The sequence below is a fragment of the Malaya genurostris genome, chromosome 1 (assembly GCF_030247185.1).
Source record: "Malaya genurostris strain Urasoe2022 chromosome 1, Malgen_1.1, whole genome shotgun sequence".
Taxonomy (NCBI): Eukaryota; Metazoa; Arthropoda; class Insecta; order Diptera; family Culicidae; genus Malaya; species Malaya genurostris.
The window spans coordinates 94,201,474-94,215,880 of record NC_080570.1 but is presented as its reverse complement, the minus strand read 5'-3'; the positions used below and the strand labels follow the sequence as shown (position 1 = coordinate 94,215,880).

The 14,407-nt window shown below is 37.7% G+C and overlaps 1 protein-coding gene across 1 annotated transcript in view; it reads right to left on the bottom strand.

The window, feature by feature from the left end:
• Positions 1–752: 752 nt before the first annotated feature.
• LOC131425106 (endoribonuclease Dcr-1) overlaps positions 753–14,407 on the bottom strand; it is a 36,858-nt gene continuing 23,203 nt past the window's right edge. The window contains exons 6-12 of the mRNA XM_058586701.1: positions 13,721–14,367; positions 12,454–13,661; positions 12,262–12,375; positions 11,243–12,022; positions 11,052–11,186; positions 10,815–10,921; positions 753–7,526 (exon numbers count right to left, since the gene is read on the bottom strand). Of these exons, the coding sequence (XP_058442684.1) occupies positions 7,349–7,526; positions 10,815–10,921; positions 11,052–11,186; positions 11,243–12,022; positions 12,262–12,375; positions 12,454–13,661; positions 13,721–14,367 (3,169 nt within the window). The 3' untranslated portion in view covers positions 753–7,348. The remainder of the gene's footprint in view (positions 7,527–10,814; positions 10,922–11,051; positions 11,187–11,242; positions 12,023–12,261; positions 12,376–12,453; positions 13,662–13,720; positions 14,368–14,407) is intronic.

Here is a 14,407-nt window from a genome sequence, read left to right as displayed (position 1 = left end):
CATATTTTCCCGCTAAATCAAGCTGTGCTTTTTCTTTTCAGCATTCAGTGTTAAGCGTATCCTCACCGTGTTCACATCGTTTGTTCATAATAAATATTAGTTGTTTGAAATAAAAGTTAGAAACAAAACACTATCCGATGCGACAATCAATCAGTGTCGCGCAGAACCAAGGTTACAATCCACGAACGAAGCACATAGATATCAAGTATCACTTCGTCCGAGATGTCCTAGATCAGGGAGTAGTCGAGCTGGGATACGTGAACACAAAACAGCAACCTGCAGTTGAGTTCACAAAGGCTCTGGCTAATCAGAAGCTGAAAGAGAATATAAAGTTAGTTGGATTCGTTGCTTAGGAAGGGTTGTAATCGAAGTAGTCGTTCAAGATCTAATCAATTAATGTATTATGTAGCCTTAGCAACGCCTAGCACCGTAGGTTGTTGATTCAAATAAATTTTCAATAATCATTAGTCAATCCAAGTAATCTATTGTATGTTTTACGCTGCAACAGTTTCAGATATACAGAACTAGTAAATAACCAGTTCTTCTTAGAATTCCCGCATTCCTCTAGCTGGAGTTCAATGAAATGGCGTAAGTCGCCTTACTTTTACACTAGCACATTCATCGAATGATCGAAATATCAATGGCACTTATAATGTCAATGTCAATCGGGTTGATCGAGCACCCAAATTTCGTGCCAAGTCGTATTCGCAGTAGTTACGTTTGGCGTGTCATCGGTCTAAGAACTCTTATGGTTCGTGTTTTAAAGACGACTGTTGTATTAAAAGCTTAACAATTACGGCTACCTATTTCTATTTTACATGCTAAACTCAAGTCACTAACGATGTTTCAAAATAAGTTAATGTAAACCATCTGCGATGGTCTTGCAGCGTAGGTATCGCTGTGCGCATGCAGAAGGCAATTGTGTTACGGCATTGCAGCGTAATCGTTGCTGGCCCAAGCGGATAATGGCTCATGTGCTGATGCGCACATGTGGCGGGTAGAATGCGCAATAAGAGAAAGGTCATACATTTTATGACTTAGTGCAAATTTATTTGGAAACAATATGTTTAGGATGACGAGGATATGTTGTGCTGGATTGATATTTCTTAGAAAGATAGAACTCGGTATATAACAGATATGAATAGGGATGCTACACAGTTGTAAAACACTCCCTCAGGTTTGGATGAGATCTTCTGGACATGTGGACTTTGGGACAAAAAACAGTTATTATTAATCTTATTATTAATATTAGTATTGTTATTATTATTATTATCATTATTATTATTATTATTATTTTTAATATTATTATTATTATTATCATTATAATTAGCATTTTCATTATTATCATTGTCATTATCGTTATCATTCTTATTATACAGCAATTCCATGAGAAACTGATATACGATCTCCGAATTTCGAACTACTTGGAAGAATTATTTTCCATCTAAAAATATAAGACCCGTATTTTTTTATTTTGTCATTAGGGCGAAAATTTATATGTTAGGGTGGATCAAAAAATCGATTTTCTTCAAAAAAGACACGATAGGACCGATTTCGCTAATTTTTGGTTATGTAGTCAACAAATGTCAACAGTTTTAAGGAAAAATATTCGAATATTGTGGAGTTGAAGTTTTGTGGTTAAAAAGCCAATTTTATAACTTTTTTATTTTTTTTATGGTTTGCGAACAATGGACACTATGTCATTTTATATTTTTTTCTGAAAGCCGGAACATTTTTACATAACATATAAAAAATTGGCGATGTGTTTTGCATTTTTTTACAGAAAGGTATTAGAATTTCTGGAAAAAACAACTATTGAACGGTGCCTCGGAGACCCATAATGTTATATACCATACGACTCAGTTCGACGAGATCAGAAAATGTTTGTGTGTGTATGAATGTTCGAAGATATTTTTACCACTCAATTTTCTCGGAGATGACTGAAGCGATTTTCACAAACTCGTTTGAAAGCTATTGTTAGGCCATTGATCAAGTTCGAAGATCAAATGGCTGTGACTTTTGGTTCCGGAGACATGATGGTGAAAATGACGTAACCGACAAAACGAGTTGTTTTTTTTTACCGCGCAAGTTTCTCGGAGATAGCTGAATCGATTTTAACAAGCCTAGGCCCGTTTAAAAGCTATTGTTAGACCATTGATCAGGTTCAAAGAACAAATGGTTGTGACTTTTAGTTCCGGCAATATGATGGTATAAGTGATGTATTCGACAAAACACGTTGTTTTTTGACAAAGATGAATGAGATTATAAGGGTCCTCTTCCCTCACCACGATACGTCCCCGTGGTCGCCAGTACCGCTACCAGCAAATGATGTTGGCAGAGTGACGAACGAAGAGTTGTCAGCGGCGAGATCGCCAGATGGTATCCCGAACGCGGCTCTAAAGGTTGCGATAACCTCAAAACCGGACATGTTCAGGGAGGTCATGCAGAGATGTCTAGACGAGCGAATGTTCCCGGACATTTGTAAAAGGCAGATATTGGTACTGTTACCGAAACTTGGGAAACCTCCTGGGGATCCGTCGGCGTATAGACCAATCTGCCTGATCGACACCACAGGGAAGCTCCTGGAGATAATCATCCTGAACAGGTTAGCCCCGTTAATAGAGGAGACGGGTGGTCTAACGAACAACACGGGTTCCGCAAAGGTCTACGCGGATGTCATCAACCTAAGCGACGTGGAATTCGTTACTGCGCGGTAGTAACGTTTGACGTCAAAAACGCGTCCAATAGTTCTTATTGGGCGGATATCGCTGACTCCCTACTTCGACTGGGAGTACCAGTAGAGCTGTACAAGATTCTGGAAAGCTATTTTCAGAATTGGGTATTGCTCTACCGAGGAAGGCTTACACAGCACTCCTATCACCGCCGGAGTACCACAGGGATCCATCCTGGGCTTGCTTCTGTGGAATATATGTTAATGTACGATGGCGTACTGAGGTTGAGGCCACGGTTGTTTCAGCTGTTACATACACAGGTTACTGGATGTATGTGGCAGAGAACCTAGTACAGAGGATGTGTCACAGTGAGAAGAACTTGAACCTTCCAGATCACGGGCATCTTGCAGCGGAATTGAAACGCAGAACAACAGACAGCCGCGATCGTCGACCGCTAAAGAGGGATCAGCGAACAAGCGTCGGCTCGGGAGTTTTCTCGTTGTCGTGGTACTTTCTGTCGGTGTAGTCTAAATCCTTCATTAGACGAGTATATTGCGACGTAGCCCTGGTATGGATAAATCCTTCGTCGGGGACTAGCCGAGTAGAAGCCACAGTACCGAAGTCGAGTCGTCGGGGCGCTAGTGAACCGGAAGCCATGCTCCAACCGGAATCAAAGGACCGACCCCAGCATTTATTTGAGTGTTCCGTGTGGCGAAACACGAGATTCGATGTCGGGAGAAACTCCGTCGGCGTAACGTATCTCCGGTATGGATCGTCGGGGCGCCAGTGAACCGGAAGTCATCATCCCACTGGAATCACTAGACCGATCCAGGCATCCTGCCGTTCGAACCGTTCACGGGTTTCGGGAGCGTTGGTCCCGGGGAAAGTTCATGACGTAGATTAACCCTAGGTCGTCGAGGTGCCAGCGAACCGAAAGTCATGTTCCAACCAACCGGAATCGCCGGATCAACCTCGACATCCTCCTGGTCGATCCCCTGGAGCAAAGCGAGTGGCTCAAAGTCGAAAGCTATATGGTCCAAAAGTAGGAGAGAACGATGCAGACGTCCATGGCGATGCATAAGGCCGGGAAGGGTGCTTTGAGTACCGATAGCCTTCCACCCCGAAGTAATACCTAACGGTAGTTCCGGAGTTGGAGATCGAAAGTGTTTTAAGGACTACTAAGACCTTTCATTTGAATCTATGTTAGTGAAAATCGGTTCAACCATCTCCGAGAAAAGTTAGTAAAAAAAACGTTACATACAAACATACACAGACATTTTGCGTACTCGACAAACTGAATTGAATGGTATATGGCAAGAGTCAAGAGTCGGTTTTCACAGTGATTGCATAACCTTTGTATATGTGGAAGGCAAAAACACGGAAACTACGAAAACTTGAAAATAATAAAATATAACTCAAAAACAAACAAAAAAACATACATCGCAAATTTTTGGATATGTTATGTAAACATGATTCAGCTTTCAGAAAAAATATAAAATGACATAGTGCTCATTGGTCGCAAACCATGAAAACCGTTAAAAAGTTATACAGTTGACTTTTTTAAACGCAAAACTTCAACTTCACAATATTTTTTCATTAAAACTAAAGGCATTCATTGACAATATATCTAAAAATTAGCCACATCGGTCGAGTGGTTCAAAAGCTATGATATAAAAAAATGTTTTGTCGTGAACTTACTTTACTATGGAGCGCCTTTTCAAAATTTATCCTTTACAAGAATGGACAGAACTTTATCGCGAATAGTTCTGATAAGGAATTTGTGATTGAATTTTCAACAGCGTGAGATAATCATAAATACCTGAAAAACAAAGTTTTTTTTTATTTTAAAGGTATTTTTTCTTCAGGCCTATTTGCGTACAAGCTTTACGTGGCCGATTGAGCCGATTTTTTAAATAGATTTTTTTTTGAGTTGGATCTCGTTGTCACCCTTTTTCTAGGGGGAGAGGAGCTTCCATTTCCCTCCTGCGAGGATTGAGGGGCATTTCGTTCGGGGTTCGTCTCGTCATCCATTGCCGCATCGATGGTATTGTTGTCGATTTCCGTCTTCTTTTCGTTTCTAGTTGCTGTAGATGCACCTTGTTGTATATTGGTTGCAATTGCTGGTTGGTTGGAGGGTAAGTTGTTAACTGCAGCCGGTGTACTTTGTTCTACAGAGGATACTGATGGTTTCGTTGCAGGGGATGCTTCATTGTTGTTGGCGGCTGTCACAGGTGTACTGGGGTTGCTTGGGGTTTGTGTGAAGGAAGCACCGTTGTCCGTTGGTGTAGTTGTCTCCTTGTCCACTTTATCACATGGCTTACCGTAGTGAACAGCTTTTTGGCAATATTGACATGTGGCCATCTGATTGTCATAGGTAACAAGTGATTTGCACGGAATTTTTGTATCTTGACCGAAAATCACATAAGAAGGTATAGGCCTCTTCAAGTATATGCGTAATAAACGTACGCCATTTAGAATACCGGGGAAAAACTTCTTCCGCTTTTCTTTTTCCATAGAGAGAATCTCTCCGTATTGGGACATAAGGTAACAGAGGTATTTTGGCCCACTTTAGGATTGATTTTATTTTGGCCCACTTTGTAAAAATATTCACCAAATGTTGTAATATCTTTGAAAAACCCTTCTGCAATAGGTTATTTAATGTGATTAGCTTCAAATGGATGCAACATGGGTTACTTAACATCGATTAAATCCATAAAGTTTGTTAGGTGAACCAAAATATATGAAGTGGCCAAAATACCTCTGTTATCCTAGTTTTGCGAATATATGAATCGTTGACGCTTGAGTGAAGATCATGCACACGCACTTCTATAGCACTATCATCCAAATATACTGAAATGTTGTACTTAATGTTCTCGTGCTCCACATAGTGCACATTGTTATTGTCTTTTGCGAATTGAATTGCATTCAACCCTTTATAAAACTGGATGTAAACAACATTATTCGTCTTATTGCATTGAAGTAAATGCACACGTTCAATGTCAAGATGCATCTGTTCCTTAAGCAAACCTTCAAGTTCACGTATCGAAGGTCGAATTTTGCACTGTCTAAAGTCAACAACAATTGTATTCTTTCGTGTCGGCGGTAGCTTTTGTTCGTTTGGTTCACTCATTTCGAGGTCTATTGTTCACTACACAATACTGTACTTGGTTTCTTCTGTCCCGGACGTAAGCGGTTTTGTTTTATCGACTGACTTGGATGAGATGTAAAACCAAACTGAACAACAAAGTTTTATTAAACTTTTGGAAATTACGAGGAAATATCATCACGCATTTTGATAGTGGTTTTCACTGAAATATTATCAAATCCGAAATGGAATAATCAACATCAAAATTCTGTATGTTGCTATTTAGAACCATAATTGTATACCCAAAGAATTATGCGAAATTTTGCTTCACTATAATGTATACGGCCCATTTTTGTAGTAGAACTTCTTGTTAATTTGCTACATAGAATGCAAAAAACCTGATTCAGAAGCGATTCATTTCGAATTTGCCTGTCGTAATCAACACCCACGAACAACAGCCTGGAAATAGATGACGGAAGTTAGAGGTATCCATCGGAGGTCGAGCTCAACTCGTCCCCCTCCATCACGAACGCTCACGAAACGGTTCTTTTGAGTACTTTACTTTAAGTGTATCGTTTCCAATTCTAGTAGTGAAAAAAGGGAAAGCTAGCACAATTCACACAATCGATCAACTAATTGATACTTGGAAGTCAGTTTTATTCGTATTTACGACATCCAGTTGTCTCTGACATTACACACCCGTACTTTTTTTTTTAAAGAAATTGAAAAAAAATCGATTTTTTAATCAATGACAGAAAAAGAATAAAATAAAAAGAATAATTATTGCAAATATTACGAAATTGTGAGAGACCGTATATCATTTTTTCATGGAATCGCTGTATAATTATATTATATTATATTGTATTATATTCTATGTCTGTATTTTATGTTATATTATAATATATTATATTTTATTGTATTATATTATATTATGTTATATTGTATTATGTTAAATTATATAATATTATGCTCAAATATATTGATAAAGGAGAGGGGCTGAGAATGCATCAGGGTATTTTACAAATGAATGACTGGATGAAGGAGTGAATTATCAACCGTTCACATTGACATGGAGGAAGCTTTGTGTGTTCCCTTGAAGGTCTGAAATGAGTAAGACGCACCCTTCTAATAAACAAACCATCAGATAGGTTTAAGCTGGAACAGTGAAATTCTTTTTTATATGGCCGGACGTTTTTACTGGAAGGCTTTGGGTCCTCGTAAGACTGGACCTTCAAAATGAAAATCTTATAAGTCTACCTGCATCCACTGGTAATGCCTTGAACTGATGGTGGCTTCACACATACTTACATACATACATACATACAGAAAGATGTTTGAAATATTCCTAACAGAAGAGATCAAATCAAATCAACATTAAAATAATTGTGAGATCTAATTATTTCGATAAGCTGCACAATTTCTATAATGTTTTTGCAGCTTTGCCTTCACGAAACATTTCCGAGCAACGCCGGGTAATTCAGCTAGTTCTAAATAGTAATCTCTAACCGAAAGCATCGTGTGTGAGCAGGTGTCAATTGCTTGTTTTCAGCCTCAATAAATTTTGTATTTATTTTGCACAATATGATCCCGTTTAAGATAATTGTCGACGTTTGTTAATCAGGCCCATCTTTTTCAGTTGTCGTAATGCACATTTGGCTGCTGTGCATTTGGCGATGCGATAATTTCGACCGATTCCACGGAACGTACCTTTTCCAAACACTTCCACCGTAACTCGAACACGCCGTCCGTCAGCCAATTTTTCCGGTTTCCTAAATGAAAAAATAAATTGGTTATTTAATATTCTGAGTATTAAAGGAAAATTACAGATTTCAAGAAAAATAATTTGAGAAATGGTATCAAAAAATAGATAACTAAAATATATTTTAGCTTAATCGGACATGGTTAAGGGTTGCCATGCATGTGAATGAGAAATTCCTAAAATTATTGTTTGATGTCATATATGAGAAATACAAGAAACGTCAAGATTTGTATATTTTTTGACGTGAATAAATCTTACTTTACTATGGTGCGTTTTAAAAAAATTCACTCTGTACAAGAAAATGGCTAGAACTTAATCGTGAATATCTCTTGTTGTATTTAACGCAGCAACATAATTTTATCTCCATACTATCGGAAATATATTCAGCAATTTGTGATAAAATGTACCGCGGTAAGAGAGCCAAGATTAATTCAAAAATGAAGTTATTTAAATTGTTTGATATGAACGAGTATTAAGGTGAAATACAGTGTCAAAATCAGACACGCGAGATTTTAACCACATGAATAGAACATTCCGGGTTGAATGGTTCAATGCATAGGGCACTGATCTTACAATCCAGTAGTCGTATGTTCGAGCCCCGACCCGGAAGAATTCGTAGTGTCAGTAGAATCGTAGCATTATCCATGCAATGGTTCTGTACACTCTGAATCGGCTGCGAAGTCTGTTGAAACAGAAGGTCAAATTCCACTACAGGAATGTAATACCAAGGCTTTGCTATGAACTGAACAAATCATCGCACAATGCGTTTCGTGCAAAACCGACATTTAGAAATAAGGAATATTCTCAGTGATTGAGTGTAGTGGGCTTCCCGAGTAAAGTCTAGCATCAAAATGAGAACAAATTGAAATCTGATTATGATAGCAACATCAGATTAAAATCCTAATATGACATCGATTCTTCAAATTTTCAAATAATATCACATTATGTTATCATTTTGCTGTTTAAAGGCAAAAGTTTTGTGAAACTCAAAAAATGAAAATATTAAAATCATCAACTTAGTGAATTCATCGAAATTGAGCAAATTCCAAATGGCAACACAAGAATGCAAAGTTAAGTTTCAATGGAAGAATTATTCCTTCAATCCTATGTTATCTTTTACAAAAATGCTTCGACATCCTGCCGAGATCCTGCAGTTGACCGCAACCATAGCGGCGAAGAAACGATTTTTTTCAACAAAAAAGAAAAGCTGACGAAATCATAGCTACATTGGAGACTGGAGAATATGTCGTTCTGACAAATAGCTTGGGCAGTTTAACAAGTCTGTCCAACAAGAGAATACATTCATACCAATCTCAGGCGTGGTTCGAAATCAAACACCTCGTTGATCAAATTGAAAGTAAGGGATCATCGATAACGATCATCACATACAGGTATACCACGAATGAAGCAGCGGATATTGCAGCCAAACCAACAAATCAAAATGGCGAACCTAAAACATTTAAATTCTCAAGCATCGATTTCAAGTTTTCGGTATACACGCGAGCTATATCCAGTTGGCAACGGGATTGGAACACCGGTACAAAAGGCAGATTCTGCTTTGCAATTATTCCCACAGTCTCAACGTCAGCGTGGTTCAAGGATGGCGGATTTAGCAGGAGAGAAGTTGTCATTATATCCAAACTCATAAGCAATCACTCAAGACTACCGACAGACTTGTTCAGAAACAACATCATAGACGACGGCACCTGTCAATGCGAAGATGCACTGGGTACACCAGATCACTCACTGTTTCATTGTAGACTGTACGAAGACAACAGCAGAGTTTTTTGAAGAACGATCGTCGTTATTCTGAAGAGGATGGATCCTAGACTGATGTTGGCAATTGTGTTTTCTTTTTTTTGGACACGCGAAAATAGTTCTATAAGGAATATATAAGTATATAAGTTGAACTTTGCCAAACTATGGTAACTATGGAGACCAGTAGGTTTAATAATAAAAAAAATCTAAATTTCTGAACTGGCCTCAAGACTACTTCAAGTAATTATCAGTAGACCAATTCTGGCTATCACGGTTCCCAGTTTCCAATGCCGAAGGCACCGAAAAAGTAATCATATTTTCCCAAATTGATTTCACTGTCTTTTCTCAGCGATGGTTCGACCGATTTTCACAAACTTAGGTTCAAATGAATGGTCCTGTGGTCCCATACGGAGTTCCTAAATTTTATTTGGATTCGACTTTCGGTTCCGGAAATATAGGGTAAAAGGTGTTAAAAATTTCTATCATCACTTTAAAAAAAATTCTAAATCGGCCTCAAAACTAGTTCAATTGATAGATTTTATCAGCAGATGGTCAAACAAACCGATTTTAGTTTTATAATACTGTGGTACTGCAAAATTATATATGATAGTATGATTGATATGAGAATGTTATCATTACACCACTAGGTGGATTAAAACAGGTTTTTAAATATCAAATGCTTTAAATTTCAAATAAAATGAAAATTAACAGAACCACCCTTGCTCCGTCAATGTGACAGTAGAAGGGTCGAAATTTTGGAAAAAATATCTCCAGTACACACTTAAATTGGATTACCGACCTCAGCTGTTCAAATCTCGGTAGGTGACTTTAACGGTAAAATTCACGTTTTATCACTGCGGTACCTTGAGGTACTGCTGTCAACAAATGTTCATTTGTGCTGATATATCAGTAGAATGGAAATATTCAGTAGTTCGGCTGTTCAAAACTCGTCAAAAGAGGCAAGAATTACCGAACGAAATTAAGTGTGTACACACTTAAATTGGATTACCGACCTCAGCTGTTCAAATCTCGGTAGGTGATTTTATCGGTAAAATTCACGTTTTATCACTGCGGTACCTTGAGGTACTGCTGTCAACAAATGTTCATTTGTGCTGATATATCAGTAGAATGGAAATATTCGGTAGTTCGGCTGTTCAAAACTCGTCAAAAGAGGCAAGAATTACCGAACGAAATTAAGTGTGTAAGCTCTTTCGAATGTAGTATAACAATATGAATTTACTTTGTGGGCAGATTTCACATGCATACTCGGCTCTAGAAATTTGTATCTGTTCAGTGTCAATTTCAGAAAAGCATTCCTGAAATTGAAATTTTTACACTAAACACTTCGAGAAAACTGAGTAACATTTTTTTACATTTTTAGGTAAATTCAGGAACTCTGTATGGGACCAAAAGACCTTTGATTTAGATCAAAGTTTGAGAAAATCTCTGTAATTACGAATGTTCGAATCGGTTTAGCAATCTCTGAGAAAATTGACACACACAGGCGTTTTTCGATCTAGATCTAATTGAAGGAACTTACCCGAATTTGGCGGTCTCCGGTTCCAGTTCCAACAATTCTCGAATGGGAGACTTGGGAACTGAGTTACTGAACTGGTCAATTTCTGGCCCCATCATATTTCGATATACCTGATAAAAAATGTGATTTGAGTAGTTTCGATTATTTTTATAATTGCAAACAATATTTTTCTCAACACTTTTAAAAGTTTGACTATGATTTACAAAATAGAAAAGTTTCGTTAGGTATGCATGCATTTACCTTCCACACGGCATCCAAAGACATATTCGAGTCTAGGAAAATAGCACCGGCGACAGATTCGAAAACATCACCTAATGCTTTTGGAACTTCCACATCCTCAGCTTCATCACATTCGTCTTCTAGTATGAGGTAATACTGTATACAGAACCAAAAATTAATATTAGGTAATCTTGTTTAACTCACTAAAGCACCTCTTCACTTATACTATGGCCGTTCTCTTGTTGTATTCGTACAAAACGATCAATAACATCGTTCAGTCCAGGAGATAGGTGTCTAAAATACTTGTGGAAATCATGTCTTACAGCTAGTGATGCAAAAATAGTGTTGTTTACTAAAGCAGACCGTAAATCTGTTAATGCACCAGGTGAATGTTGTCTAGGATCTTCATAAAGATGTCGTGTGATGAGATAATCCAAAACAGCATCTCCGAGAAATTCTAGCCGTTGATAGCAGTCAGTTAAGCGATTGGGGCAGTATGAAGCATGAGTCATGGCTTGTAACAGGTAGGAGCGGTCTAAAAAATGATAACCCAAAGAATCTTCAAATGTGCCATAACCGTTAAGAAGATGACTTAATGTTGTTTTTGGATCTGGTACATAGGCAAGTAGAGGAGATTTTGGTGGAATCCAGTATCCATATACAGAATTCATCTTTTTACCATCCGCCTCATAGCACGGAGAGCTGCCAGGGATTCGCTTTTTATCCACATCAAACGGCACTTCAATAATTGGTAGGACCCTGATGCCTAGCCATGCCATCAATAACAAAGCCCCACGAGGACCACACTCTATCAAATAGGCACCTATTAGAGCCTCAACACAATCTGCCACCGACTTGTCTGGAATACTATGTTGAGTCACAAGATTATATGGAATAAAGCAAGCGAAATAGTCTGAATTTTTGATGAATTCATCATTTCGCACTTCTAACTGTTGGATTTCCTTCATATGTTCTCCATCTTCATTTTCGGACTAGATAGAAATAAATACACTGATGTAATTTAATCATTTTTCGCTACATTGGAGTTGAACGATTAGCGACCCTTACACGAGTCATTAAAAATGTCATTACTGAATTATTAATGAACGTGTAATGGTGCAGTAATGACGAGATTTCTAACAAATTTGAAATACATCATTACTTAGTTACATTAAAACTGACATTTTTAATGCTCGTGTAAGGGCCGCTATTAGAACAAAATGATACTTACATCATCAAGAAGCCCCAGTGATAAAGCGCGTTCTTTCACTAGCTTACAAATCTCTTCACTTGATAACTGTTTGATATCTGGCAGATCAGCTAAATTCCAGTGGCAAGCGGGAATCTAATTCATAAATGAACGAATTTTATGTTTGCATCTACCAGCTAGCAATACAATAGTAATTTCATATATAATGCATACCTTAGCATCGATGAGTGCCTGTTCTAATTCCTTCGGAACATAATAACACGGTGGTAACCAATTGTCATGAGGTTCAAATTTTGTTGCGATCATACTTTCACCTAAAATTTTTCGTCTTCCAAGTCTATACAGGTTTAAGTTTGACACCTGTTTCGATCTTAAATGACTTAGTTTTCCTTCGTGAACGTTTTCATATGTGCAATACAAATAAGTTGTTATTGCGTACTTTAGAAATGAATCTCCTATCGTTTCTAATCGTTCTAGATTAATTCCGTCATTTGCATTGGACATTGTGAGAGCTTGTAGTATAATACTTGGACTAGGTCCCGGATGGTTATTCAGGTCAGGCTGATAATCAAAACTAAACTCGTTTGTTGATGGATTAGAAGAGTTGTTTTTAGTTACTTGAATACGAGAAACATTGTTTAGTTTAATATCGGGATCTATCTTTGCCTTTTCATTTTTAACAAACGGATTCTCTATTTTCAGCTTAATTTTTTTCTCTCCATTCTCATTAACGAATAACATATGCTGATCGTTGAAAGTATCAAATAAATCTCCTGTTCCTACGATATTATATTCCTCCGGAAAATATGAGCTGTTAATTTCATAGAATCCATCGAGTTTCATAATTTTTGTCCCATCACTGGAAGTTGATAAATGTGAATCAATTTCCTTTCTGTTTGCATACGGAAATAGTTCATAGATGTTTCCGACATTCGAAACATTCGACAGCGCGATGCAGTTTGTCCTTTGATGGACCGTATCAATTATTAACGGTTCATCGTATTTCACCAATGTTCCGGAGCTTCTGATTTGGTCTTTGAACTTATCGGTAGATTTCAAGAACTGATCTTCATGCACTTTAAGTCTAGCTTCTAGATCTACACTTCGCGTACAGTCGAATCCACTACTAATATTTTTAGAATTTTGATATATTTGTTCATTAATATTCGTGCTATTTATTATGTCCAATTGTTTCTGGCGTTTCAGAATATCATGTTCAGATTCTATTGCTTCGGCTACATTGTCTGATTTAAATTCAATCTTCAACCCGTAGTTCTGCTCCAGATCGCTATCCACACTGGCACTATCCAATTCGTCGTCTGATATAAATGATCCTTCCGAATCAGAGTAATATCGCACATCGTTCAATTGTTCTTTAGTCCCAACTTCCCATGATGTGGGTGAACCGTAGCGAATATTTGCTTGCAGAAAGAAATATTTGTTATTTATACATGTTAGAGCCAACTAGTTTATAACTTACTTTTATTTCTTGAGCATAGGTCTACATTTGGTGGAAGGCCCCAGGAATCATCATCGCTCAAGATATCCGTATTGTTTGCCATTTCGTTGGTCCATGTACCGATCTGGAATCCATCTGCTTTGAACTTATCATCAATTTCTTCAAGTGTTCTTGCAACCGATAAATTTTGTGCAATTTCTTTTGGATCTTTTGCTTGGCTATCAAAATTTTCATCAGTCTTAATTTCAGTTTGAATGTCCTTTTCTTCTGAAGAACGTTTCCCTCGATCATTCGTTTCAGTATTTTCAAAACACTCGGGAGCTTGATTAGAAATAGCTAGTTTTGCTTCTCTGGATTTTTTTAACACATCTGCTAGACTCCAACCAAAGTTGAGAATTGGCCATTCGAAGCCATCATTAGGAATGTTAGGAGCCCCTAGCCCAAGATCGTGTGCAACTTCTTTGCGAATTTCATCCGCCAACAATAGAGCATTGATCCGATATAAAATGCATGGCAAGCAAACGGCAGCGCGCCAGAGGGACGCGGGGAAAGGATGAATAGTGCAAAGTTCAGGTATTAAAATTTGCTTTTGCTCGAGATTCTCGCGTTTTGCCCGTTTCGTTTCTTCTGAGCTAGTAGGAAGAGCTACTCCTTTACGATTGACGTATCTATATATGTATATAATAATATTTATCTATTTTCGAATAT